Source organism: Apteryx rowi, unplaced genomic scaffold (genome assembly GCF_003343035.1).
Source record: "Apteryx rowi isolate R43461 unplaced genomic scaffold, aptRow1 scaffold_967, whole genome shotgun sequence".
In the NCBI taxonomy this organism is placed as follows: domain Eukaryota; kingdom Metazoa; phylum Chordata; class Aves; order Apterygiformes; family Apterygidae; genus Apteryx; species Apteryx rowi.
In genome coordinates this window covers 183,633-210,491 of record NW_020451279.1, presented here as the reverse complement: position 1 = coordinate 210,491, position 26,859 = coordinate 183,633, and the positions used below count along the sequence as shown (strand labels likewise).

General features: G+C 37.4%; 1 protein-coding gene across 2 annotated transcripts in view; it reads left to right on the top strand.

The window, feature by feature from the left end:
- The window catches only part of WASF3 (WAS protein family member 3), a 53,268-nt gene that overhangs the window by 11,433 nt on the left and 14,976 nt on the right, over positions 1 to 26,859 (top strand). The window contains exons 2-5 of one of the 2 annotated variants that reach the window (XM_026054752.1): positions 10,734 to 10,779; positions 14,915 to 15,057; positions 23,598 to 23,732; positions 25,728 to 25,881. In XM_026054752.1, coding sequence (XP_025910537.1) covers positions 14,925 to 15,057; positions 23,598 to 23,732; positions 25,728 to 25,881 — 422 coding nt within the window. In that variant the 5' untranslated portion in view covers positions 10,734 to 10,779; positions 14,915 to 14,924. The remainder of the gene's footprint in view (positions 1 to 10,733; positions 10,780 to 14,914; positions 15,058 to 23,597; positions 23,733 to 25,727; positions 25,882 to 26,859) is intronic. The other variant, XM_026054750.1, reaches the window with a different exon arrangement.

Below are 26,859 nucleotides of genomic sequence, written 5' to 3'. Positions count from 1 at the left end.
GTCTCTATTCTCCGCTTCTTGGATACTGACTTTGCCTAGTTTATCTTCCTTTTTTTCCTAATTTCGTAATAGATATGGACTTCACAGAACTGTACTGAAACTGCTTACAAACTGGAAATGTGTTTGAGTCATGAAGACCGTTAGTAGACTTTTTAATATACAACTTATTTCACTGGTTGTGCTTGGATTAAATACTTCTTCTTTGCGGGATGTTTTGTGAGTTTTGCAAACACTTTATCATGCTACCTAGAGGTTATGTTAAATTGGGAAATATTTAAAGAGTACACTACACTTATTTTTTAGTGTAAAAAAATACAGAATGACTGCATAATTAGCTTTCTAAGAAAATTGACTACTTTTAGCTGTACTTTAAAAGTAAATGTAAATTTAATTTTTTATTATTTATTAAAATTTTAAAAGCAGAGCTTTACATTCTTAGAATGAAAATGTAAAAATAAATAGTCCTGCTACTTACTCCAGTATCTTCAACTACATGCGTAAGGACATTTTGAATATTTTGAAAAACTGATTTAGATGGTTGTCAGGTCACCTCTATTCTTTTGCTACTTTTACCTAGTTTCTGCCAAATTCGTAATTGTGAATAGGAGAGGACAAAATAGGAAGAGGAGGAGAGAGTATTGAAAATTCACAAACGCCTAAGTTTTTTCACTAGAGAAAGCCAGCCACAAAAAAGAAGACGTGTTAATGTCTCAGGAATTTAGTTTTGTATGCAACCATTAAACGAGTTAAAATCTTAAATTTCTAGTTTTTTGTGCATTAAAGAGGATTGGATTCTCTGATTATCTTGAAGATGGTAGCCAGGTGTAAGAGAGAGGGAGGTGGCCTGATGGAGAGCAAGTTCAGCATTGGTGCTTAAGTTGCCAAACATGGCAAATGCTTTTTATAGTTCTTTCCTATATGTATCCTCCTTCCAGGAAGGTTTTTAATTGGAGCTCAGGCCTCCTTAGACACCAAAGTGAAATAATCACAGCACATGAACCTGCAGGATGCCTGGCTGCATCAGTTTGGGTGCTCTAGCGGACTGCTTGCATCTCTATTTTTGCCACTGTTGTGTGACCGTTGTACTTCCATCACTCCCAAGGGCTTTGCTGATATGGGTACCGGTCCTTGGTCACGTGGCACGTCGTGGGATGCTGTAGTACGTTAGTCACCAGAAGATGGACTTCACGGGAACAGATGGCCTGCTTGGCTCAGGCTGACAGTAGTTGGGAAGCTTTATGTTGGTTCATTTAGACTCAGCTGTTAATACTTGGGTACAAACACAAAATATTTTGTTCATTTTCTCCTTAAAATGCAGGCAAAATATATGTGTTTTTTTCCATGTGGACTAGCTCCCTCTTCCAGCTTTCTGATGTATAGGGAAAATAAAATGTTGACATAAGCTTCATAAACAGGAGACTCGGGGGAATCCTGAATTTAGTGCTGTAATTCACTGGGGATGGGGGAAGCGCCAACTTGAAGAATTTCAGGGATGTCAATTTATTTTGTCTTTACTTAAATCTTTACAGGCTGTCTGTGTGCTGGGGACATGTGCCAAGAAATTTATGCCTCTGTCGCAAAGAACCTAGCTGCTCAGGCAGGCATTAAAGTTGCTTGACTGCAAGGTATTTTATGGATAGTGATATACTGTGGTAGCCCAACCATGACAAATCTGACAAAGTATCATTACAGTTGTTTCCCAGTGGGAAAGTCTGTCCTGGTGAGAAGAATGAGGACACCTGAACTGGGAGTCCAGCAGGCACGTTAGGAGTTTAGGCAGACAAAGATTAATGTTGAGTTGTCTTCAAAGAAAATGTTTTTCTTTTGGGGTTTGACTTCACTATTGCTCTCTTCCATCATCCCTGAATGTTATATATATAATATGTTTATACACACACACACACGCACACACGTGCGTGTGAGTGTGTATATGTGTATATAAATAATATAGGATTTTTTTTATTTTTTGTGTTGTTATGGAGAGCTGTGAGAAAACTTAATGCTTCCCCTCCCCATGACACTTTAGATATTAGATTAGTTGCTGAAGGAAAAAAAAGAGTTTAAGAACACATATTTTTTGGAAAAATAGTGTTCTGAAGGGATTTTAACTGTGAATAAATATTAGATGACAAGGGAAACGGGGAATACTGTGCACTACCACAAAATTGATATTATTGGACACAAAGGGGATCCTTCATCACTTTCTTACTTTTCCCTCCAATTCAAGGTTAATTGGAGTTCCAAGAAACAAATTACTGAATTTGCTTCTGTTTTAGCTTAAGGTTACTTGAGGATTTGAACCGCATATTCTTACCGCAGGCTGGATCCTGAAGGCCTTAACAATTGGCAGTTGTCACATGGGCTGTGACCCAGACAGATATTTCAAGCACTTTAAATCCAATAAGGCTCTGTTAAATGGGATCAATGTAAGTCAGCAAGGCGTAACTGCAATTTACATTTTTTTAAATAATCGGGGATTTTGGCTTCTGATACACTTACTGTTTGTGAAGGAGGAAAACTGTTGTAAATGCATTCTAAATGGTCTCTAAAAGCTATAAGGAAGACGCTGTCTATATTATTGTAGTTTAAACATTAAGAAAAGGTGTTTAAAGTTGCAGACTTTTAATATTCTCTGTCACAGAAGTTGTTATAGCATCAAATTGTCTAATGTAGCATAAAACATGTACCATACAGTAATGATGTTACTTATGTTCTTGTATTACGTTGTATTGTATTGAAAATTACTGCATTTCTGTAGTGTAGATAAAAAGTTAACTTTTCATAATTTGAGCTAAACTACTAGGGTATACATTAGAGTGCTTGCTTTGAATCTGTTTTGGATGCCTAAGATGTGTACGTCCATCATTCAAGACAGTTTATTGAAAGACTATTATAACAGCCTCTTAAACTGGAAAGAGATAAACCACTCTGTATGCGCTCTTATTTTAATCCTCAGACTGATGAGGTGGGAATTTGTGTGTTTGTAATGATGCTTTTTGGATTGTAGTCTTGTCAGGTCCTGCGATAGGCAGGTGGTGCTAGGACTGTGTCTGAACAAGAAAGGAACTTCCTCTAAGTGGAAAATTTCCTGGTATGCTCGACTTAGGTAAATAATAGCATTAGTTAAATAGCAGTTCTCTTTTTTGTCAGTTTTTCAATGTACTGCCCTATTGTACTAAGAGAAACAGCATATGCTAGAGAAATTGAGAGGTACTGGGTAAGTGGGAATCATTAGTGTAAGTACGCTGCAAGGTGTTTGAACCATACCTTGCCTTAAGGCTAGATTCATCTTAGCTGTTTCATGGGAATACTTCTGCTGGTTGCTAGGGAAAGAAGAAGGGGGTATAGTCACTTCTGCAGAAATCTGGGCTGCTGCATTCGACAGTGGAGTGTGAACTGTGCAGCTGTATCTGCAGTTAACTCTGCTCTAACGCAATGAGATCCAAGCCTGATGACATGTGAAAACAATTTTGACCTGTTAGTGACTATTCGTGACCTAATTAGCTTGGCTTTATAGCTAGCTCTCCCCTGCTTTATGATTTTGCTTTTTCTGACCTCATCCAGTTTATACCCTTCACTGAATATCACCCTTCTAGAATTAACAGAATACCATATAAAGGCTAAAATAAAATTAGATTTTACAAGATACTGTTTTTAAAATCAATGTTCTTTTCAGTAATTCTGAATTTTCATATATGTAATCATTGGTTATTCAAAGTCAGAAGAGAACTGAATAACTTGAATTCAGCAGCAGTATAGTTCACACATGTAAAGATGATACAAAAGGGGAGAGATTATCAGTCTAAGTCTTTTTTCCTGTGGTGTAGGACAAAGCACTTCTTCCGCTGCTTAGCACAGTCTGGAGTTCCTTCTCCTTGTTATGGCTGAGCACTCTTTTTGAAGTCATGGTGTTTTTAAAGGGTCAGTGCTATTTGAGATGTCGACTGTATATGATAATAGGGTGTTTATCTTTGCATTTATTTCCTTCAACTCTGTGCTTAAAAAACAGAAAGCTGCCACTGTTTTTGCAGATGCACAAAGAAAGTATTTTGAGCTACTATACAAAACTGCTGGAATAGAATTTGAACAAACTCCAGCAGATGCATAGTGTGTATCTTTTCAGTAAAGACAAACAGAAATAAAAACAAAGGAAAACAAATGGTGACTGAGTTCAGTTCTGTTTGTTTGAGTAGGAGAAGGGACAATAATAAATTCTTGGAATGTAATAAAGATTTTGAGAAAGGTCATAGGAAAGAAAACAGTTTTCAGCACAGTGCAAGTACTTGCTATTGAAACAAGTCCATTTTTAAGATAGCAAAAACTAAACGAATGCTATTATGTTATTTGAAAAGACATTTTTTCTTTCTCTCGTATTCTCACAACATTTATACTGTATTTGGTGTTAGCATAGTACTGTTAGGTTGGTATAGCAAAATTGATAGTGGCCTTAAAGGGTGCATGTGTTTTAATGTATAAAGTCAGTTGAACAGATGTTCGGAACAGTATGGCGTATTCTGTCTTGCCTCCACCACCGTTCCCTTCCACCCTGAGCCATCTGGGGGGACTGCGCGCGGGGTGAGCAGCCATCGCAGGAAGGGCAAGGTTAACATGGGGGCACTTTAAACTGGTCTCCTTTTGTTCGGGAGGGAGCTGCAAGGTGTGTTGCTGTTGTGTGCAACTCTACATGTGCACAGGGAAAGAAGACAGAAGAGTAATCACATTGTGTATAGAGCAGTTAATAAATTTAATGACGGTCAATCTGTATTTGAGCCCATGCAGGCACAGTTTGACTTTTTTCCCCTCCAGCATACTACAGTGAAGCGATGGCAACCTGTCACCCTTAAGCACTCTGTCAAGTAGCATATTGTTCTGTTAAATCAGACTTGAATTCACCTGTTCAGCAAAAGCCTCTCTCTGCATTTTTCTGGAGGTTTTTAGTGCACACTCTTGGTGTCCTGTGTCGCAGGTTTATTTTTTTAACCTGATTTTTTCCCAGCAACAAATATGCCCCATGTAGATGCCCCCCAGCTTAATTGGTTTGATTTCTTTAGTACCTTCTAGTCTTTTTTCTTTTGAGAGAAAGAATTTGGCTTAATGAATAAGAGGTCCATTAGAGAAAGGACAGCTTATGATCTAGAAATGAGAGACTCTAGTCAGGTGTGAAGGTGTCCTGGATCATCTGTTTTCTGATACGGGATGAGGGGAAAGGGGAGGGTGGAAAGCATACTGGCAGAGCGATGGCATTCAGTACAGCAAGCTAGTGTGCAATTTGTGAAGCTATATTAAATTGCAGGTAAGCAATTTTTTTTCCTAAATAGACATTTTAGTAACGTTGAGTGTAACAAGAAAGATTAAAATGCATTCATGAAAGACAAATCTTAATATTTTTAAAAGTTTAACAACTGCCTTCAGTGGGACCACAGTATGTTTCCTCAGTTGTTTTATTTCTTTTTGTGAGCAGACTGTTAGGCACAGGAATCTGACATTAGTTGCAGGGAGGCTGCTTGAAAATTAGAGGTTTAAAGCCCCAAACTGCTACTGTAGGTGACAGTGTGAATCAGGAGGAGGTGACACAACGAAACAAATACCTGGGATAGCTTTCAGAGGAAAGATAAGCATGCAAGAAAAGGAAAGGTTAAAACTAGTTGAGGGATGTTCACAGATATTCTGGGGAAAGTTGATCCCTGCAGAAATGAAGGGAATGATGAAATTAAGGTCTCTGAAATGGTTGCAGTATTAAATTTGTAAAAATAACTACTTCAACATGAAAAAATAGTGTGTATGTATTTTTCTATATTTTCACAGGAATAATAAAGCGTCTTTAGAAAGATTTAAGAGAAAAATAATCTGAACTAATTTACTAGCAAAGTATTTTGTGTATGGGTCAGTGACAAAATTACAGATATAAATACATAAATTGTGAAATTCTTTAATGTGGACAATGAGAAAACTTAATACAGAAATAGTGATATTCCATAAAAATGTTCTATGAGTCTGAGAAGAACTGTCGTGGTGGTCTGCAGCAATGGAGATAAACAGTGCACTGGCCCCAGTTACACTAGTCATCGTCTGTACGGTGCCTTAGTTAACGGAGAGCAAGAAGTAACTTCTATTTCTTCCTTTAGTAGTGGTGAAATAGTTTAATTGAATGAGATTTATATTACCCTTTTTTGGAGCAAAAGATTAATCTTTATCATAAACTCTGTGTGTACTTCATAAAGATATATGATTTTTATGTCCTTGGAAAGTGCTGGGGAAGAGGCAAAGGTTGTGATGGAGAAAAGGCAATGTGAGGGCAGGAGCTCTGGAACGTTGAGCCTCCGTTGGGCAGGAGAGCCGAGGGGAGCAGTCCCACGCCGTGCCGCTCGGGCCGTGCGGCGTGCTTCTCCAGTGCGCAGCTGCCAACCCCAGCAGGTAGCTGGAAGCTGATGAGCCTTTTGCCACTGTTACAGAATGGCACTTATTTAAATATCTTTTTGAACCACAGTCAACAGGTAATGCAAAAATGGGGTTTTAGAACAAAGGCAGAAAAAATATTGTCTGACACACATGAGAGAAAATAAGGCAGGCTTTTAACTTGTCTTCAGAGTTGTTGCTAGTGTTTTGAAACCTCTTTTATATTATAATCTATGCTTTCAAGGAAGGAAACACTATCTAATAAATTTCAGGTTAAATCACTCTTAGGGCTTTTGTTTCCTGTGTAAGTGAATGTCATCTGTTTGCACTTCTTTAGAATTAATGGTAGTATGAAATTCTCAGGAGAACTAAGTTTATTTAACTAATTACATAAACTGTTCAGCACTGTGGAGACCCATTTATGCTTTTCTCCCCAGACTTTTTAATAAGAGGAAGTTTCTGAGTTAATGTGTTCACCTTTATTAATGGTTTTGTAAAGTTTTTGTGACGCTGACCTACAGTGTTAGTAGGAGTAACTACTGGCTCACATTTTTTGTTAAACTTTTCATGGGATTTTTGGAGATGCAGAGGGTTGGCTAGGGAAACCTGAGCGCATAAAACATATTTATGTTGCGAAGAAAACCCAAATCAGACAACACCCCCTCCCATGTTCTCTTTTCTCTTGTGCATTACTTAATGTCTTGATTTCCTTCATAATATCACTGTACCGTAAAATCCACCTTGAAAAGCTCAAGGAGAAACAAAAACCCAGCCAAATTAAAAAAAAAAAGTCTAAGTCTGTAAACTTTCAGAAATAGTTTATCTCAACAGAAATTAACATAAGACCACTACTAAAGAAACAAAATTGCTTTAGGGATATCAGTGCTAATTTCATAAAGACTAATATTCAGATTGATATGAAATGAGAGGAAGTTCAGAAATGTTGGTGTGATGCTAAGAAGAAAAAACCTGTTTTCATTCCAGCCTTGACGGTCATGCCTTTCTTTTCAGGCAGATTTGTCAGTCAGGAGGAAGATCTGTGGAAATGCTGTTGATAAAGAGTTGATTAGATATTAATTTTTACCTACCTATTCTTTTGAGACAAACATTTTTTAGGCATTTCTCTGGACATGTACTGTCTTGCTGAAAGATGTGGCTTGCTGGGGATAAGAAAAGAATTCTGGTTGTTCTTGATTTTTACTTATCCTTTAGGAACACAATTATATTAGACATTGTACATATATTTAACAAAGGCCTGCCCTTTTTTCAAAAAATTCAGTATAAAAATCTGTGGGAGTTTAATTAAAAAATAGGTGAAATATGAGGAAACCGTATACTAACTAATACAATAAGCTCCAGTTTAAAAATAAATACCCTGTTTTTCCTTAAACTATAAATTGATATCTCTAATAGAAGTTTAGTAATGAAGCTTAGTAAAACAATTTATTATTTTATTTTATTTTATTTTTTTCCATAATAACATGGATAAGAGAATAGTTGCATGCTTGTTAGAACTGTGAACAACTAGAAGATGCTATCAAAATAAGACAACTCCGGATAATATTTTATATGCTTTTTAGATGCTTAAGGGAGTGATATATACTAATTGGATGTTAAATATTTTATATTCTTTTGCAGTATGTGAAATGTTGATTCAAACTTGGCTTAGAATGAAACCAGTTTAAAAAAGCCTTATAAGTACAGATGAATGACATTATACAGATCATGAACTTAAAATAATGATTTCCAGATTCTGTGCTAGTTCAAGTTTTTTATTTGCTTTTAAGGTCTTCCGTATTGAGATAGAAGTAGATGACTTTCAGAGACGATAATAAATAGGAAAGATTCCCAAACATCAGATTCCTAATCATCATTTTCTAGGACAAAGAAAAAATGCAAATGGATGTGCATAAAGGGTCATTTTTTCCTTTCCCTCCCTTGAGCTAAGAAGATAGCAGTGTCTGCTGTCCATGCACCCCGTTCCTTGTGCCCTGCAGTGAAGGAGGAAGGCCCTTTGGAGAAGAGGAAGATCTGAGCTAATGGTGACTCCATAAAAATAAAAAATGGGGATGAAGAGCATCTGTGAAATCAGGGTTTTGGGTGTTTCCATCTTCTTGCTTTACCTTTCCTTTCCCTTTCTGTTCACTGCATACATATACATTGAATGTGGGATGATTCCAGAGTGTCTAGAATTACAAGCTTGAGTAGAAAAATGGGCAGTATTACCAAAGTGGGTGTGGTTCAGAGATGAAAATATAGGGTGTTGACAGGAGTGTTAAGACATCAGGTATGGGAAAATTTAACTGTCTGCAAAAATTTGCAGGAGTGAAATACCTCAGGTAAAAAGACAGTATCCTTAGTGGGAGGTAGTGTAATTTGATTTTGGAACTAGGAGTAGGGAGACCAGTAACATTTCTCCCTCTTTAATGAGATGGAATTCGCTTCTAGATTCAGACTTCTACATTTGGGAAAATGCATAAGGGTGCTTGCACATGACCTAAGAATTTGAGCTCCTCTTACTGTTCTTACAGAGGCAGTCAATAGATAGAGTGTTTTTGTTGCTCTCTTGGCTTCTACTGAGCTCTCATGAGGGACACCAAACTCATTTTTGTGTAGTTATGTAAATTTAGGTGTTTAAATTTTGAATGACATCCCATTCAGTACATCACTTCTGACAAGTCACATGTTTAATCTCTCTCTCTTGTTTCTTTTCTCTGTAAAAAGAGAATTATGATAGTTATTCTTTTTTACAGAGGTCTTTGAGATTCATCCATAAAAAACTCTAAAGCACCCTGAAAATAATAGAGTATACAGAGAGAATTTGAGGTGAATATATGGAAAGCTCTGGTTTGTGGTAAATCTGTTTAGCTTTGTTATATTCTGCTAGGGGATATACAGACAAAACTTCCTCTTGAGGGTTTAAAAAAGGGATTGAACAAAATCTTTGAGCAAATGTCATAAGGAAACATTCATGATAGGGGGCTGTGTAATGAATTGGAATTCATTTTGTAGTATTAGTGAGTGTGTAAAGAACTCTAATGTTATAAAAATTGTGAAATTTAGCTATATATTTTTAATGCTAGAGGAATGTTTTTAGTGTAAATTATAGCGCCTTTTGGGGGGAGGTGAAGGGCAAAAGGCTGGTTTTAGGAGCAGCTGCTGATCAGAGTTTTTGCCAGTTGTTCAAATACTTGAAAATCCTTGAAAACTCAGCTTGCCTTGTATAATAGCCATGGCCTACTGTTTTTTAGAAAAGTTGACATTGTGTTCAGCTTCTTCCCTGTTTGTTACTGCACATCTGCTTTCTGCTTGATTTTTAAATATGGCTTGCCAAGGCAATGTCATACTTCTTACATGTAGTTTAACTGTCTGCATGCTTTACAGTTACCCACAGAAAGGTGGTCTGAGCTGTTCTGGAATGATACTCCTAAAACAGCAGGAAAAGCATAGGAAGAAAAGCAAAAATTCATCAGTTATCTCTTTCTCTACCATTCTTATATTAAAGCAATAACTGCTGGATAAGTGCCTTCTAATTTTAAACAAAAGGCAGTTATGCAAATTGTTATAAAAAAAAAAAAGAAAAAGGGAAGTGAGAATAGTGAGGGAACACACCTAATGTGATTTTTTTTTTTTAATGGACTGGTGTAGGCTAATTCCAGTTTTGGATGTTCTGTGCTTTTAGAATGTGCATGGAAATTCAAAATATGTATAATTAACTGTGCACTTGCTGATGTCTGTAAGGTTTGGAAAGCAGCATCCATTTGTGCTCCAAACCAGCCTCCAGAGCATCACAATTCAGTGCAGCAAGATGTTGCACCTGGTCCCACACACCATTACACATAGGGCACATGCATTTAGTGAGGTGCTAGGTGACATCTAACCCTCTTCATTTTCTTCCCCCACCCTTGACTCCTGCTCCCGCTTTTCTTGTGTTAGCACCACAGCTGCTTCGTTTCTGGTGCAGTCCTACAGCTTCTTTCCAGACCATTAATCTCTTGTGCCAGATGTAGCTGGTGGCTTTCAGGCCAGCTGCGCCTGGCATATATGGTTCCACCCTGGAAATGACCGATTGCAGGATGCAGCCGCCTGCCCGGTGTGACCACAGCCTTTGGATGCAGTGGCCCTTGCGCCTGGACACCCGAGAGATTCTTCACATGTGGCCTGGCCTAGGAGCGTCTGCCCGAGTGTCTGAGTGTTGCTGTGCCTCTGCTTAGCCTGTCCCATTCTCCCGTGGCTACTCCTGGGGGCTTAGCTTGAAGCAGATGTGTAAACTCGTGTCTTCAGTGTGACTAACATTGTATGCACAGTTCAGACATGCTGCTATTTTTCTGAATTAGGAACTGTATGATGTCGGACTGAAGCTTTGACCTATTCATCCTGTCTGTAAGTCTATGATCATACTATCTATTTAGCCAGAGTAAAATACATAAGACGTTGGTCAGCTGTGACTGATCACAGTCTTGTGAACTGGTGCAGGTTTTGAAAGTAACCATAAATGCATGACTAATGGTTGCTTTTTCTGCTTGTTTGGGGATGGGAGGGAAGAAGCTCCATGTGGCAGAATCTTAAGATTTATCAAAAATCTGAATGAGTGTATTTAATACAGGGACAGAGAGTGTCGGCTTCATTAGGGAAGTCTTTGCTACTACTAATAAGCTGAGGCTGTAGAGTGACTTAAGTAAAAGAGAAATGTGGAACACGGCTGAAGACAGCTCATAAGACCTAAGAAACTGTAAGACTAGAGCTATCGTCATAACCACCTAATTCACTGCGTAACACAGACCAAAGGAAGTTTCTTTTTAATTCCCTGATATGTTTTTTTAAGGAATCCCTCTGTGTGGTTTCCGTTTCCTGGGAAATGTGATATCCTAGCCTGCTTAGTGACTCCTAATATACAGATTAGTAAGGAATAATCTTGTTACTGTTTGGATACAATGACTAATTCTGTTAAGTGTAAAAAGAGTTACCAGCAAGCTTTATTCTAGCTGGTTGGAATCTACAATAAAATAGAGCTAAAGAAAATGCCTTATCTTTGAATCCCTATCTCCCATCGGGTTATTCTTTTTGGTTTGAGGATGGTGCTGTACCAGTTCTGTTTATGGAAAGACCTGGCATTCTGCATTAAATAATTAGTTACATGATTGCTGAAATGCTTTTGTTTTCTTTCTGTACCTGGCAACATACTTGTCACCCCAGTCTGAATTGAGCCCCTGTAATTCAGAGGCTTATTTTGTCTTCCACCTCCTGTTATATGTATTTTGAAAAGATTGTAGCCCCATTTCTGATGAATTTGTAAGATTTTCTTTAGACTGTTCTTTGAGTTGTGTACAGTGGAGAAAAGGACGGTAGTGCTTTAATGGCAAGGAAATAATAAAAGAGATTTTTTACTTACCAATGGGTTGTCTGTTACCTCACTTTTATTTAAGATGGTAAATAAATGTGAAGGTCAGATGTGTTTCTAGTAGGCCAGTAGAAAAGTTTGTAACACGGTGATAACTGCTACTATTGCTATCTGGTAGTTAAGGTCAGAAGTTTAAAAAATATGGTATGTGTACTTTAAAGCTGAATAACTTTGTGAGTGCTGATTCAAACAGCTGTAGGTTTTGAATTAGAGGAAATTATAATCTCCATTTCATGCCTTTTTTTCTGATTTTGAAGCATTAAATCATAATGCGTTGCTTAATCTGTTGAATATATTTAATGATCAGTGTCAAGTTTACATTTTGGAATTTAACTTCACACTGATATGAGGTGGATGCGTAATTAATAATTTAAATCACGCATTCAAAAATGGAACTTGTTTTTTCCACACTCTTAGAACTAGTCTGCGTTTTAGCCTGTGTTGTTAAGGAAATGAAATCTCTTGGGTCGCTCTGTCTCTACCCTGTTAACTTTTGAACACATCGGACAATTTGTATAGAACTGAGGAGAAAAGGGAACACTCAAACTACCCGTGTATGTTTTCTGCAAACTGGAGTCTGGTTTAGAGGGTGGGAGGAACCTGATGGGGAGAAGGGACTCAAATCCGTGCTCCTGGTGGAAGGGATTTTGATTATCTTCAGCGCGGTAGGTATTTCAGGAGGTGGCAGGCAGCTGGCGCCGGTGGGCCCGCGGCTTCGGCTGGCCGCAGCGTGTTGCACGGGGCAGCGGGAAAAGCTGGGTGCCCTGCAAGAGCGGAGGCGGGCGCCCAGCTCGCAGGATGCTAGGCAGAAAGCCGCAGGACAGCAGATTTTATCCTGCTGGTGATCTCATCTTTTCATACAGTCATTTAAGTAAGCTCAGTTAAAAGAAGAAATTGAGTGAGAAACAAATGTGTAGCAAAACAAATTCCTAGTGGTTCCTGGTTTTTCCCTAAAAGAAAAAAAAAAAAAAAGTGGAATGGTTGCTGTGTTCACTAAAGCATTATACTGATGAATTGCATGTTAGGAAAGACAATTTTATGAGGTATATTAAATCGCCTATCAATATTTCAGAAATTTTATTGTCATAATTATGGGGGAGTATTTATCTCTTTAGTTTTATGGTGGTGTTATTAATGTTGTTACAGAGAAAAATAAAAATTGTATCCTGTGTGTTGGACTAATACTAAGATTTGGAATTGGCTGTTATAGCGCTGATTTATGCTGCTATTGATTTACTTCTCCCTAATTATGCTTATGGGCATTTCTTTGCACAGTTAAATAATTCCTCATAATAACTTTTATCTCCTCCATAATTGCAATGCTGTACCCTGTTGACAGTGTACACTTTAATAATTATAAATTTTCAATTGTTACCTATTTTTTGGTCAAGTTCAAAAAAACTGACTGCATTGGATACTGTGTAATATTTTTTAAATGTATCTGTTTGTAGAGGAATACAAAAAAACAGAAATAAAAGGTATGTTTAGTGGTCTACTGCAGAAGAAAAAAATGTTTTCCTGTATTACCTCTGATGATTATTTAAAGATCATCAGACTCAACTGGCTTTAAAGTATGACATATTCAAATAAACTGTCTCATATTAAGAAAGGTATAAAGTAAAATTCAAGTCTACTGTTCAGAAGTTGTGAGCCCATTTCTCCCTGGCCTATTCTGAAATCATCTTAATTTGCTTTTTTAGTAGCCAGTTAAGAGTTCACGAATATTCTTTAGAATTATTCTTGAGAAGAAAATGCTTTAAACCTTCAGGAAAAAGTCAGTACTAAAATTATTATATAACATCTGAAAAGCAAAAAGGTCTTTTTAATTTACTAATATGATTTTAATTAGAGAAATTGAAAGGTTACTTTAATTGTTTTAATGCAATTAAAAAGAAATTTTCAATTAAGTCTTCTGAATGCCAACACTGTGAATTTGTCATTCCAGGATATATTGGTGCTGCAATGTCTTTAAACAGTTTATTGTTCTCAAATAGTCTATGCATTTGAATTGTCAATGTTCAAAAAAAACCCCTAATCTAGTTGTCTCATAACTGTGTTAAGCAGTTTTCTTTTTAAATGGCATTAAAAAGTGTTTATATTATACAATTTTATTTCATTTTTTGGAGAATTCTAACCAAACTTGGCATCCTTGCTTCCAAAGCTGATTTCTTCAGGGTAGTTTTTTCAATGCCATTATCTCCCATTTGTTATCCATTAAGTTCTCTTTATGTATTTGTTTTCCCCATCATAGTCTTTATTTTTCCAAGAATACCAGTCCTAACAGCGTTTAGTTTTCTGTGATGAATATCTCTTCCTAAGTTTGGCATATGTTTGCAAAATATGTTAAATATACGCTCTTACCTAATTCAGATTGTCATTCACCAACATCTCTGGGAAACCGTCTTCTTCACACCATTAAAAAAAACAACAACAAGCCCCATTGAAACTTGGTCTTTCTGGGTGTGCAGGTACTAATGCCTTCAACTAATCACTTGTGCAATACTGAGTTTGTAACTTGTTCCCTTCTCTCCTCCATCATACTGGTTAGATGCTAGCCCCTTATTTGTTGGACGAGTTACCATTTTGATGGAAAACTCGTTGGAGCAAGGATCGGTCAATACCTGACGTAGTTATGGGACTGTAATGCAAGGGGAATTGGCCTGTGGCTGTGATCAGACCCCCTTGCCAAGGCAGTGACCCACCTTGTTCCAGGCAGGGTGCTTCCCTGCGGCCCCCTTGGGACTTGGCATCTCTAAATAAATGCAAATGTGCACTGAAGTCCAGTGATCCTGTACAGCACAGGTACGCTATACAACAGATCTGGGTACGCGGTAAAACAACACGTTTTGCCTTGGACTTGGTGCACATACCTACATCAACCATATCTTCTGCGCTCATCTGCAGTGCTTACAAATCTTGTCATATCCTGGCTTGGGCAAACGGCTCCAGTGCCTCTGTAGAAACTGTGTAATATCTTATGACAGGGAGACTGAAGCAACTGTTTGAAAATAAAGACAGTGAAGTATTTTTTGTAGCAAATAAATGAACATGTTCTGTACAGATTTATAGCTCTCATTCTGTTGTTGTAAATATAACACATTTTTCTCTGAATTCCAGGTTGTGAGCCATGCCTTTGGTGAAAAGGAACATTGAACCGAGGCACCTCTGCCGAGGAGCTCTGCCTGAGGGAATTACCAGTGAGCTGGAATGTGTAACTAATAGTACCCTTGCTGCTATCATACGCCAACTAAGCAGCTTAAGTAAGTACCTGCAACTTCCTGCAAATGCTTGTTTATTAATGAAAAACTGAATAAATGAAAGGCTTTAAGATGGCTGTTTTTTAACAAACAAAATATGGTACAGGACACTGCCACTTATGTCATATGCTAATATAATGCTACTTCATTTTTTTTGTGCTATTCTGTATTTAGTAGTTTAAACAAGCAGAGATTCTCTAAGATTTGCAGGGGTTGAAACTGTGGCATAGAAAACTTCAGTGATTTTTCTAAGGTGAGAGTAATTGGTGCAGGAAACAAGACTAGCACTTGAGTTGTGGGTTCTTGCCTTTCAGTACGAGATGAGTCAAGCTCTTCTGCCTCTTGGCATCAAATGACACATTTGACCGAAATAATTTCAGTTTGTCTTAAGATGTTATTGTTTCTTGATCATTTTCTTCATATACGTGTGACCCATTAATATGAATGAAATTAAGCACATACATCAAAGTGAATTTAGCAGGGAAATTGACTTTTCCGTAAAAGTAACTTGAACTTAATGAACACTAAGGCGTTAAAAGTTATTTATTGGAGGCTAGTCTTGAACAGTGTAGTGTATTTCTACGCTTTTGTTAAGTGAAAAAAATGTGTAATATGCTCTGCAGGTTTTTTCATAGGGTTATTACTTTGGCCTTTGATAGAAAGAGGTGTTTTTTTGCAAATATCCTAATGCTAGGGCAATATCATTGGTTCTGTGTGAAGGACTGGATATCTGAACCAATTTAGTTCTTTTATTGACATCAGAGGAGATGTCAAAACTGCCTGGTGTTTCAGAGTTTTTTTCCTCTGTTTTTGGGAAACAAATCTCCTGTGACTGCTCTGTCTCCCAGTGGCCAGTTTCAACCATGTTTAAAAGAGGGATAAAAGTCTCAAAGATAATTATTTATTTTAAATTTTGAGAAAATTGCCAGTAGGTAGAGTGGCAGAGATTAAATTAATATTCATGCTGAAGAAAAGATAGGCATAACTTAGCTGTTAACACAGTGGTTGGCAGTAGCCAGCTAGCCAAAAACCACACCTGTTCAGGCTGTTAAGTCAGCACAGAGTGGTTTTTGGCCAACAGACGAATAGAACGCGAAATTGCCTAGGAAAACTTGCTTTATCCTCTCATCTTCCCACAGAACAACTTGACCCATGAACTATGCAATACCATGCCACTTGCTTATAGGGCATTTTTGAGTATAAGATTCTTCAGTACGTATCTCTCCGTTTGAGGGATAGACTCAGCGTTAGTTGTTTTTTGGATATTTGGTTAGGGTGTGCATCAGTAAAGCTGTTGCTGTCTTCCTTTTGTCTAAAGAATCTCCTTTGAGACTCTATGCTATGTTGTTTTTTGCATATATTAAGGCTGTTAGAAATATTAGTTGTCAGTTTACAAATAACTGCTTATACCTAGACTGTCTTTGGTTTTGCCTTGTTCAAAGCTCATATTTGACGACTGTTTTTAAAATTTGTGTATGCTGGGCAAGCAAAGTTTTCCAGGATAATTTTTGTGTTGTTGGGTTATTCCTCTTAATAAGAGGGAGAGACTTTCCAAAATGCAATATATGTATCTGTATTTATTTAGCTGAGAATCAGTGTGTCATTGGTATGCAAACTAAAGCAATATTCATGTCTAGTTTAGATGAGACCCTGTTTTGAAGCTAATCAGCCCAGTTCTGTGGTGCAGTTCAGGAGCCTAGTTGAGTATCATCACCAGCAACGTGGTTCACCTGAAAAGACATTGCACAGGGCCAGCTCCTGCTGTGGCTCTCTATTTTTGGAAATTATGAGGTTCTGGTGGATCTGGTATGGTGGCAGCTTCAGCATCAGTGATACTGTTGGTATCAGTGGCGTTTGGCACCCGAGTGCTCCTTACGAAACAGCCTCAGTGGTACGCATTTTGATAGATTGAACAACTAGCAGTCTAGAAACAGGCTGGGGGTGCCTGCAAGAAGAGTAATATTTCTCAGTGAATAAGAAGAGGGATTTCCTCAGTGTTGAACAATCAGCCGTCGTTGTCTGTGCTGATAGCCACTTGGTGGCAGAGTGTCCCTCAACGTAAGTTGTTCTGTTTCTTCCTTTAGATTCCTTCTAGTTCTTGTGTACGAAAAATAATGAAAGGTGGTTTCCTTCTGCATTTCTCCATATTATCTGTGATTTTATAAATCATTATCATGTCCTACTAGCAATATCTTTTCCAGGCTGGAGTGTCCCGATCTATTAAAACTCTCTTTTGGATAGAAACCATTTTGTGTTTCTGATCATTGTTATTTCTGCATTGGATCTTTAAGTCAGAGGGTTTTTTTTTTTTTTTTAGGTGGAGTCTTGAGGACTTCACATCATAATCAAAATATATTGTCACAGTGACATTTTCTGTTTTATCATTAGTTACCTAAGAATTTATAAAATTTTGATTACTGCTAGATACTGAGTTGACACTTTCAGAGAAGTTTCCAGGTGATTCTCAGCTCTTTCTTGAGTAGCTAATTTAGAATCTAAAGATATTTGTAGTTCATGTGTATGACTTTGTGTCATTGAATTTCAATTGCCATTTTGTCAGTCAGTTGCTCAGTACTGACATCCTTCTTCAAGTTTCAGGAAGTTGTGAGAAGCATGGCTAATATCTCCTGCTTACATTCAGCCAAGAATACCTGATAAAACATCTTTTTGCTATTATACAACATTTACCAAAGTATGAATAGTACAACTTTGACTTTTTTTGACCTATAAAATCTTGCTAGGAAGGCCTAGCTCTCCTTTCTCCGGGTTGGGTCTTGGGGCAAATATGTGTATTACCTTGCATATTCAGATTCTCTTGTGACTGTTGCTGAGGAACTGGCTACTTACTCAATTTATGTCCTACTATTTTCCTGTAGCAGATTTTGCAGGTCATCAGAAGTCTCTTTAGACAACCCTAATGTACTATGTTAGTGCCAAGTTAAAGATCTGTGCAAATAAATGATGTGTCCTTTGTTTTAACATTTGTATATGTGGTTTTAACATGAGTGAAGTCTGCCAGCAGACTTGTCCATAGTCTATCAGTAAAAACTGTCATGTTTGCACAGCTTTTGCAGACAGCTCTTGTTTTGCCTGTGTTTCAAGCCAACTGGAAGCAAGGAATTGCAACAGAGAAATGCTGTGCTTTAGCTAATGTAGTATGTCCTGCTGAGAGCATCAGAGCTGGCTGGTGTTCCCACAGCTTGAAGCACAGAGAGAGCAAGCACAGGTCTGTCTTGTAGTCATACGGGTTTTTAATGTTGCATTGTAAGTCTGGTGTGGATTTTGAAACTGGCAAATCTGACTTGCATACAAATTTGGCTTGCTTCTGTCTCTGCTCTCTTTTCAGGAGACATGAGCAAGTTCCTCTCCAAATGGAATGTGCTGTCAGTGGGTTTTTATTTTTGGCCATGTCTTTAGATTTGAGTTTGTTCACAGCCAGCTGGCTTGTAGCACAGGCAGAGTGAGCAGAGATTTGTATGAAATTGTGCAGACCTACCACACTTTTATATAAAGCAAATATTAACTGGGGCTTTACCTCCACTTAGAAGAAGAGACTCTAGAGTGTGGGAAGCCTGGGAGCTTTTTCATCCCTTATTTGTAAGTATCGTGATGCTTTACGTGCTGAACACACTTGTGGAACAAAGGCTTTGAAGCAACAGCTTCCACAAATACTCCCTAACTTTTGGCAGTGGAGTTCAGTCTGATGACAGCAGGCCCCTAGCCAATTAAAAAAGATGGTCTCTGCAACAGGATTTATGGCACCATATTGTTTTCCTGAGTTTTGCATATGTATATATATGGGGAAAAAACAATAACTTGCATCTGATTATCTTTGAAAATTAAATTTTAAAAGCTGTGAATGCACTGCTGTATTGGTTGTTTCCTAAACTGATTTCAGCCTGTACATTAACATGCTCCCTGTACATTAACGTACTCATCATTTCAAATTGTTGAATGAACCAGTCCTTGACTTCTTACCTTTCATATGTTTATTTCTTTGTGGCTTCTCATCCATTGATTTAGATCCTAGCTGTCAGGCTAAAATCTTATTTCTAGATGGACATAAACTGTGTCCAGTATGTGTGTACAGAGCACCTTTGTTTGACTCACATGCAAGTGATACCAAAAGTCTTTTGCACCGCTAGTGACTGTTCAGCATAAAAAGGGAGGAAGCATGATATGTGAGGATTTGGAAGTCTGTTTCTTTCATGCAGAGAGCCATGTCCATCAACTTTCTTCAGTGGGTTGGCCATCAACTCAGAGTTTCCCTAGCTTACACACAGGTCTGAGCATACTGTATCCTGCTTTGTGTGACTCTGCTCTTTACTGCAGCTAAATTGGACCAAGTTATAAAGTTAGTTTTTTTGGCATTGGTTCAATACTGTAGGTGCTGTGAGGTCGGTAATAATCAAGACCTGGTTGGTAATAGCCTACCGCTTTTGCTGATGATCTAGCAAACAAACAAACCCCACAGCATGGTTCTGATGCCGATTAATCCAGTTACAAATGGGTGGTTGGATCACTGTTTCCTGCTCCATATTTTGATGAAATGGTCATGTCCTGGATGAATTCCAACTTACAAAACATCAGCTGGCTCTGTGGGGCCATTCAGAGCCTTATCTTGGATCCCGAGGAGAGCATTAATGCAGCACTGACTCACTTGGGGACAGCCCTAGTGTCATCTTTCTTTCAGTGTCTTCTAAAGCTGACACCTGAATGCCAGGTATTGGCATTGCTTACCTTTATCTTTGATAATGAATGTTCATGGTGAGAAAAGTTGTAGCCCTTTTAATGCACTGTAAATCTTTCTATAACTTCAAATTCTTCTTCCATGTAGTTGTGCTATGCCAGGATCCTTAACAGATGCAAAGGAATGCTGTGCTTTTAAGACTCAAATATGCTAAAAGGAGATAGTCAGTGTAATAAACAGTTAGGTTTCTGGTCTTCAGAAAAAAACAGCACCATTGTTTGATTTCTCTTGTTACAGCACAGAGTGTTTTGACTATTGACAAAAGATAGCTTTGGGGCAATGTGTTCAGTGTGTTCATGCAGATCTTTTTGTGCAGTATGTGAAAATCAATTGTAATTAATTCAGATTGTGTCTAGTCTCTACTAGGCATGCTGTAAGTGATGCTGCAATATGATGTTCCATGTATTTACTGTAGAGCTTGAGCAGAGGTATTATGATTTCAGTTGTTTGTGAAATACTATCTCCAGAAATGTCTCACAATGCTTGGAAATGGATTTTGCAAGCAATCAGACGTAGAGTCCTATGAAGGTGATCTGTGGAAGTGCTAGATAGATGTGTTGCTGTTAATTGATACCCAAACCTATTTGGGACAGGGATTTGGGGAGACAGGATCATGACCAGATTTCCCTCAACTATTTATGTTGGTGGAGGGAGCTTTAGAATGAAAAACTGTTATATCGCCTTTGCTTATAAAAACTTTGATCCAAATGTAACAACTGTGGAATAGGAGATTGGAGCTTGACTCTTAGAATACTGAAATGCATAATTCCTTCGGTGGTTTTAAATGAATATTTAGATTGCCTATATGTTGGGCAGCAGCTGATTTTTTTTTTTTAAATGGCTGTCTTATTGTACCAAAATCATTCTGTAAGTTGAAAGATATTATCTTGTAACTTCAAATAGTTTTTCTGCTTGTTTCTGCATTGTTAAAAAACTAATTTAAAAGGTAATAATACTCAGAACACTAGAGAACATTACTTTTTTCTAAAATTTAAATGCTCATGTTAATCTGAATAGCTTGGCTATACCATGTCATTGTTTCTTTTACTGACAGGAAATTAACAATCCATCTTTCACTTGTTTTAGCCAGTGTTGTTTTCAAAAAAAAAAAACCTATTAAAAGAAGTATATTCACAAATCAACTTTAATGACTTATTTTGCCTTTTGTAGGATAATTGACAAGCACCTTTCTGCACTGCGTAATTTCTCTAAGGGTAATGTGTTTCATCCTAGATTGCAGCAGTCCTGGGCTCGGCATGCTGATCGCAATATATTAACATAAACTAAAATCCATTAAAATTTGTTGAGCTCTGAACATTGGTGCCTGAAGAATGTAATACCTGCTTGATTTAGCTGAAGAATTAAAGAGCTTGCTTGTTCCATGGCTCGGAGGCAGTAGCCTCTTCATTCGTAGCAGCTAAATCAAATAGGGATTATAACTGAATCCCAGTCAGTGACTACTGTTTTTGAGGGGCAGGAGGTCAGGAGGAAATGGGCAGCACACCCTTCCCTTCTACCTTCCACATATGTATGAAGCAGAGCTTAGATGTACCAAAGCATCTAACCTGTTGGATTAGTTATCAGCTTGATTTTACATTTAGTGAAGAATCCCTTGCTGGAAAAGTCCTCCACTCAAAGTAAGAAAATCAAATCAAATTTAAAATGAATGTTCTTTCATTCCTAATTCAGAAACAGTGTTTTCAGATGCTCTTTTAGTGGATGTTTTTCCCAAATAAATGATCCAGGAAGGGGGAATATCCTGTTACATTCCCAAATATGGGTATTTTTTACTTTGTATTGTGATCTCCAGATATTCAAAGGGTGTGATTTTGACTGAAATTTTCATTATGTCTGTTAGAGAATATCGGACTGAAGCTGTCTAGAATTAATCGCTTAGCATAACTTGCTTAGCATTAGTAGCTAAATTTGCTGAAGCCTTAGGCCTCAGGCTGTGAACTTTTACTTAGATAAGTAAAAGGGGGCCCCAGAGCCGGTTCAAACTGGAGGGATAAAGAAATTACATGGACAGCAGGAGCAGCCAACCTTGAAGATAAGAAAAGAAGCAGCCTGCCTAGAGACAATGRAGGGGCCCAGTGAAGAAGGGGAAGACCCCAGACCTAACTATTACTATTGGTCCAAACTATCGCTTAAGGGGTGGGGAATTTAGATTGTAAGGGTATAATTGYCCAGGRATTTCTTTGTTCGGGRTCCCTCTTCGGAGGCACCCAGCTYGAGCTGTWATTACCRCACGTGTATCATTAAATTTTATTTCTCTCCAATCTGACTTTGAACTTCTGCCTCAGCAGGAACCTAGGGTCAGACCCTGTTATGGAGGCCGGCGAGCCTAATTTTCCATAACAATGTCTGTACTTTTCCATCTAAAGTGTTAAGGTTGGTTACAGGACTCAATTTAAAATTCCAACATAAATATTATTCTTTTGGAGTTCACTGTCATTTAGGTGGTTAATAGATAATTCCATATTGTTCCAAATATCAGACAAGGTTCGCTTTCCCCCTCTCCTCCATTTCTGCTCTTCAGGCTCATCTCTTTACAGTTCATATACCAAAATAAGTTTAAATCATATGCAGTTTTTTTAAATTTGTTTTTGTTTTAAAAGCTTGGTTAGATGCAGGAGGAAGGATTTTACTTTTGCATAGAGAGTTAATGGCGCGTAGATGTTGTGAGAGGGATGTTGGCTACAGGAAGCAGAGCATTTGTGGAGGGAGAGATCTTAAATGAAGTCAGCAGCAACAACATTTAGGTAGAGTAGAAGGAGTGACCGAGATGCAAGTAGGTGCAGGTACTGTGATTTTAGTGACCAAAAGCAATGAATTTGGGTGGAATTTGAAATTTGTAGGGGAAGTTCTGGGACAGGAGAGGTATTAAATTGGGGGTTCTCATTTGTGGTGGTTGAGAGATTCAGCCTAYGACAGATGGAGAGATGGATGAGAGTGCCGTGTACTTTGGGAAGAGGGAGTTGTAGGGAGGGAATGGGCAGGCACAAGGATCTCTGGACCAAGAGGGGATTGGGTTTGTCATGTGTCACTCTTGTCCATTCTAGTCCTTTTGACTATGATTTGAGGCTGCTGTTGCACTGGACTGTCCACCCTTGCAGTGATTATGAAAATATGACTGCTGAAAGGGAGGCTGAAAAGGCTGTAGGCTCCTCTTCAGTGCTATGTCATGTCCAGAGTGGCCCTGGGCAAAAGTGATGAGTGTGGTCTTACCCAATCTCACAAATGACTTCAGGGACAGAGCAACGTCTCTACTGAGCATTTGTAGAGATATAAGTGGGCAGTCTGTTGTGAGGATCCATTTTTTTATTGCCTGTTTCACATTGTCTTCATTTTGGTGTTGGCTTATGTTCAAGCCTATAATTAAATAAATCTTAGCAACTATGGATAGTTAGATTTTAGTTTTCAGAATTAACTTCAGAAGCTGTTAAAGATAGCAGTAACTTTGATGAGTCTTTATTTTAGTCATTGAGGTTGGTTTTAATGATGGAGGTCTGTTGGCAGCAGCTCAGCTAATTAAGGATTAAAACTTGAAAGTCTCCCTGTTTTTAAGTAGAAGACCAACCAAGATGTTCAGGGAAATAGCTTTGAGTCAGAATTTAGGGTATACATTGAGATTTTGTCTGAATCTATTGCCCCAAATTTTGCTGAATGAAGAGCAGTGTTGTTATAATCCATTATGTAGTGTGTTTTATTATAACTTCATGATACTGAAGTCATTTTTTGTGTGTTTGTAAGTCTTTAACAAAGGGATTTCACTGTCTGTTTTCCTCCATAGGCAAACATGCTGAAGACATATTTGGCGAGTTGTTTAATGAGGCCAACAGCTTCTACATCAGAGCAAATTCTCTTCAAGACAGAATTGATCGCCTTGCTGTCAAAGTTACCCAGCTGGATTCAACCGTAGAAGAGGGTAGGTAATTGCATGAAAGCATTGAGCCAGAAGTGATGTTGACAAGACCACAGTATTTAATTACACAGCAATCTCTGACTTTTCAAAGTAATTCTGAGCTGATGTAGTGTACAGTGCCACGGTTGATACTAGCACCTTTTTTTGCCACCTTAGAAAAGACGCCAAGAACTATATGGGAACAGAAACTAAGCTATTATTGGGTTGCTGTTCAGCTTAGGTTTTGAGGCACATTGTGGTGGTAACATGAGCAAAATAGATGATATTCCTACTGGACTTGTTCCATGCTGAGATGGATGAAGTCAGTCTTCCTGATTTTGAAATAGAACATTTTTGGAAATGTAGAAACCCAGTAGAGGGTTTTCTGTGGTTTGTTTTTTTAACATCTCATTTGTATTATGGAATACTTTCTGGTTATTTTCTAGATTTCAGTGAGTTATTAAAAACAGTCTTTTGAAAGGGGAAATGTGTGTAGGGACTGAGTTTTTCATAAGATTTTATTTTAAATTGACCTCAGTTATTATTCCTGTATTGCTAATTGTCTTTCAAATTAATAAGCTATATATAGACAAACTGATGTGACTTTACTGTCAGTAGGAAATCTAATTAGCTATTTGGCTCTAGAAATTGAAATTTTTATAATAACTCACTGTAAGTTGGTTGTCAGTAATTCTGAATTTATATTTCTGGGTAGCTTAGTCATTTAAGTAAAAAATAATTTGCTAGGCCAATTTAAAAAACCTTTAGATTTAATTGCATCAGTGTTTTCCAACATTCTTAGCAAATTCATGTAACTAATACTGCAGTTGAAAAAAAATATTTTAAAATAAATAATTGAAGTTAAGATCTCAAAAGCATATAAAAAACTTACACTCGTAAGCTCCCTTAAATGTGGAATCTATGCTCTTTTGAATGTATTCCTTCAAACAAAAATGTAACAATTCAAACATGTACATTTGAAAAACTGCCTGAATTTATCTTATTGGTTCACTTACAGTCAGGTTTAAACAGAAATTACTTGTCAAAAATGGCGTTTTCATACTTCAGAGAAACTAAACAGGGAAAGGAGGACTTGGAATGAAATACTCTATTTCTAATTCTTAATCATTTTAAAGGCTACTGAAGAATCTAAGTGGTTTTGGAATGAGAGACAGGGCCTCACCACAGATCTAAAACATATTTGGGAGGGTAGTCTCAGTGGGATTCAGCTTTCATCATGACAAAGGATAACATAAAACTTGTACATAAAACTTGGTGCCTTTTCCTTTTACACATCATCTATACATTAACTTTTTGCCATTATTGTTCAGTTAATATGCTAAATTCTCACAGTTTGTTCTGGAGACTTGATAAGTTAGATGATTGGGCAAGTAATATTAGATGAAATGTCAATAGATATAAAAAGAAAACAAGCAATGCAGGGCATTTGGGAGGAAAATGTTTGTGCTACTCCTATGACTTACAGTGTTCCAGAAGAGTTGTAACAGTTCAAGAAATTGTAGACAAGGCAGCGAAGACTTCAGCTCTTTGTTCACCTGCACTCAAGAACCCATGCAGGTTGCCTAAAAATGGAAGAGAGCATGGAGAGCTTACTGCCACTTTTAAATCAGTGATTAACATTATCTGGATCTTCTTTTAGCAACGATCACTCCATTTCAGGAAAATTATATTAAAAATGAAAGAAAGACTAGCTAAAATTGTCAGAAACAGTTAAAAGTAACTTAAATCTTTCATTTGAGAAGAAAGATTGAACAGACTGGCATTGTTTGTCCCAGAATCATGTACATGAACACATATAATAAAAATATGTTATTGAAATATATATATATATATGCTGTTGTGCTTAAATATCATGATTATCTATGAAAGCTAAAATAAATATTTCGGTTTTACTTATATAGTTTGCTGAAAACATTTCAAATAACTAGCATAGAATGGATTTTAGTTTTCATTTGTGAAAAGTATGACCTATGAGAAATCTATTTTTATTTCTAATAGTATCATTACAAGATATCAACATGAAAAAGGCATTCAAGAGTTCAACGATTCAAGATCAGCAGGTAGTTTCAAAGAACAGTATTCCTAACCCAGTGGCTGATATTTATAATCAGAGTGACAAACCACCTCCTCTGAATATTCTTTCGCCTTATAGGTATGGAAACGTTAATTGCATACGTTCTTGTACTTTGCTATTTATGTCTTAGTTGTGTGTGGAGAATGATTACAGCAGAAGGGAAAAAGCTGTATTAGTTATTGAGATTTGCTTTGTTGAATATTTCAGTGATTTCTCTGTTCATGAAAACAAATGCTGTTATCACACTTACAGTTGTAAGTTGTACCTAACCCTGCAATCTAACAAAAATCATCATATTTCAGCATAATAATATTACATGGCAGCATGGGAGCTGAAGGCAAGTGCCATTGATTATGTGAAAAGTGTAAAGAAAATTAATAATACAATAAATAACACTGTCTTTGGTTTATTTATCTTGAAAGCTGGATTTTATTCCTTTTTCTTCCCTCCTCCCCTGTGCTTGCGCACACCCGCACCCACACCTACATTTTACCTTTCTTTTTCCTGGCTACTGACTGGTGAAGAAAACAGCAGCAAGCAGGACTTCATTTTCTAGTTTCTGTTAAATTTATAATTGTTTGCAAAATCAGTCTCATTTGTCTTTTTTTAAGGGTGTGAACAACATGTTTCACTGTGTCCCTTAAATTTGGGGAGGTACTAGATTACAAGACTAAGGAAGATAGTTCAATATAATTAACATCGGTTACGGCTTTAATAGGAAGCCTAATATTTATCTCATGAGGTATCTGTGTAAAGCATGGACTCAATTTGCGGTAACTTATGTGTAAAATTTTTTAGGAATGACATAGGAATGTGTTTGCAGAGTATTTTTCTACAAGCTTTTACTTGGAAGGTAAAATTGTTAGATTTATAGCTGAAGTATACTTTTCTCCCTACTGCTACATACAACCGTGTTTGATTGTTTTTTTATGGGTGGCCAGTTAATACGAGTCAGTCAACTGTTCTGCACAGTTATGTCCTAATATGTATCTGGATGACAGTAACAGTGAGATTTATTGTGTTTTTCCAGTTTTATTGGGGATGCACTAGTGAAAT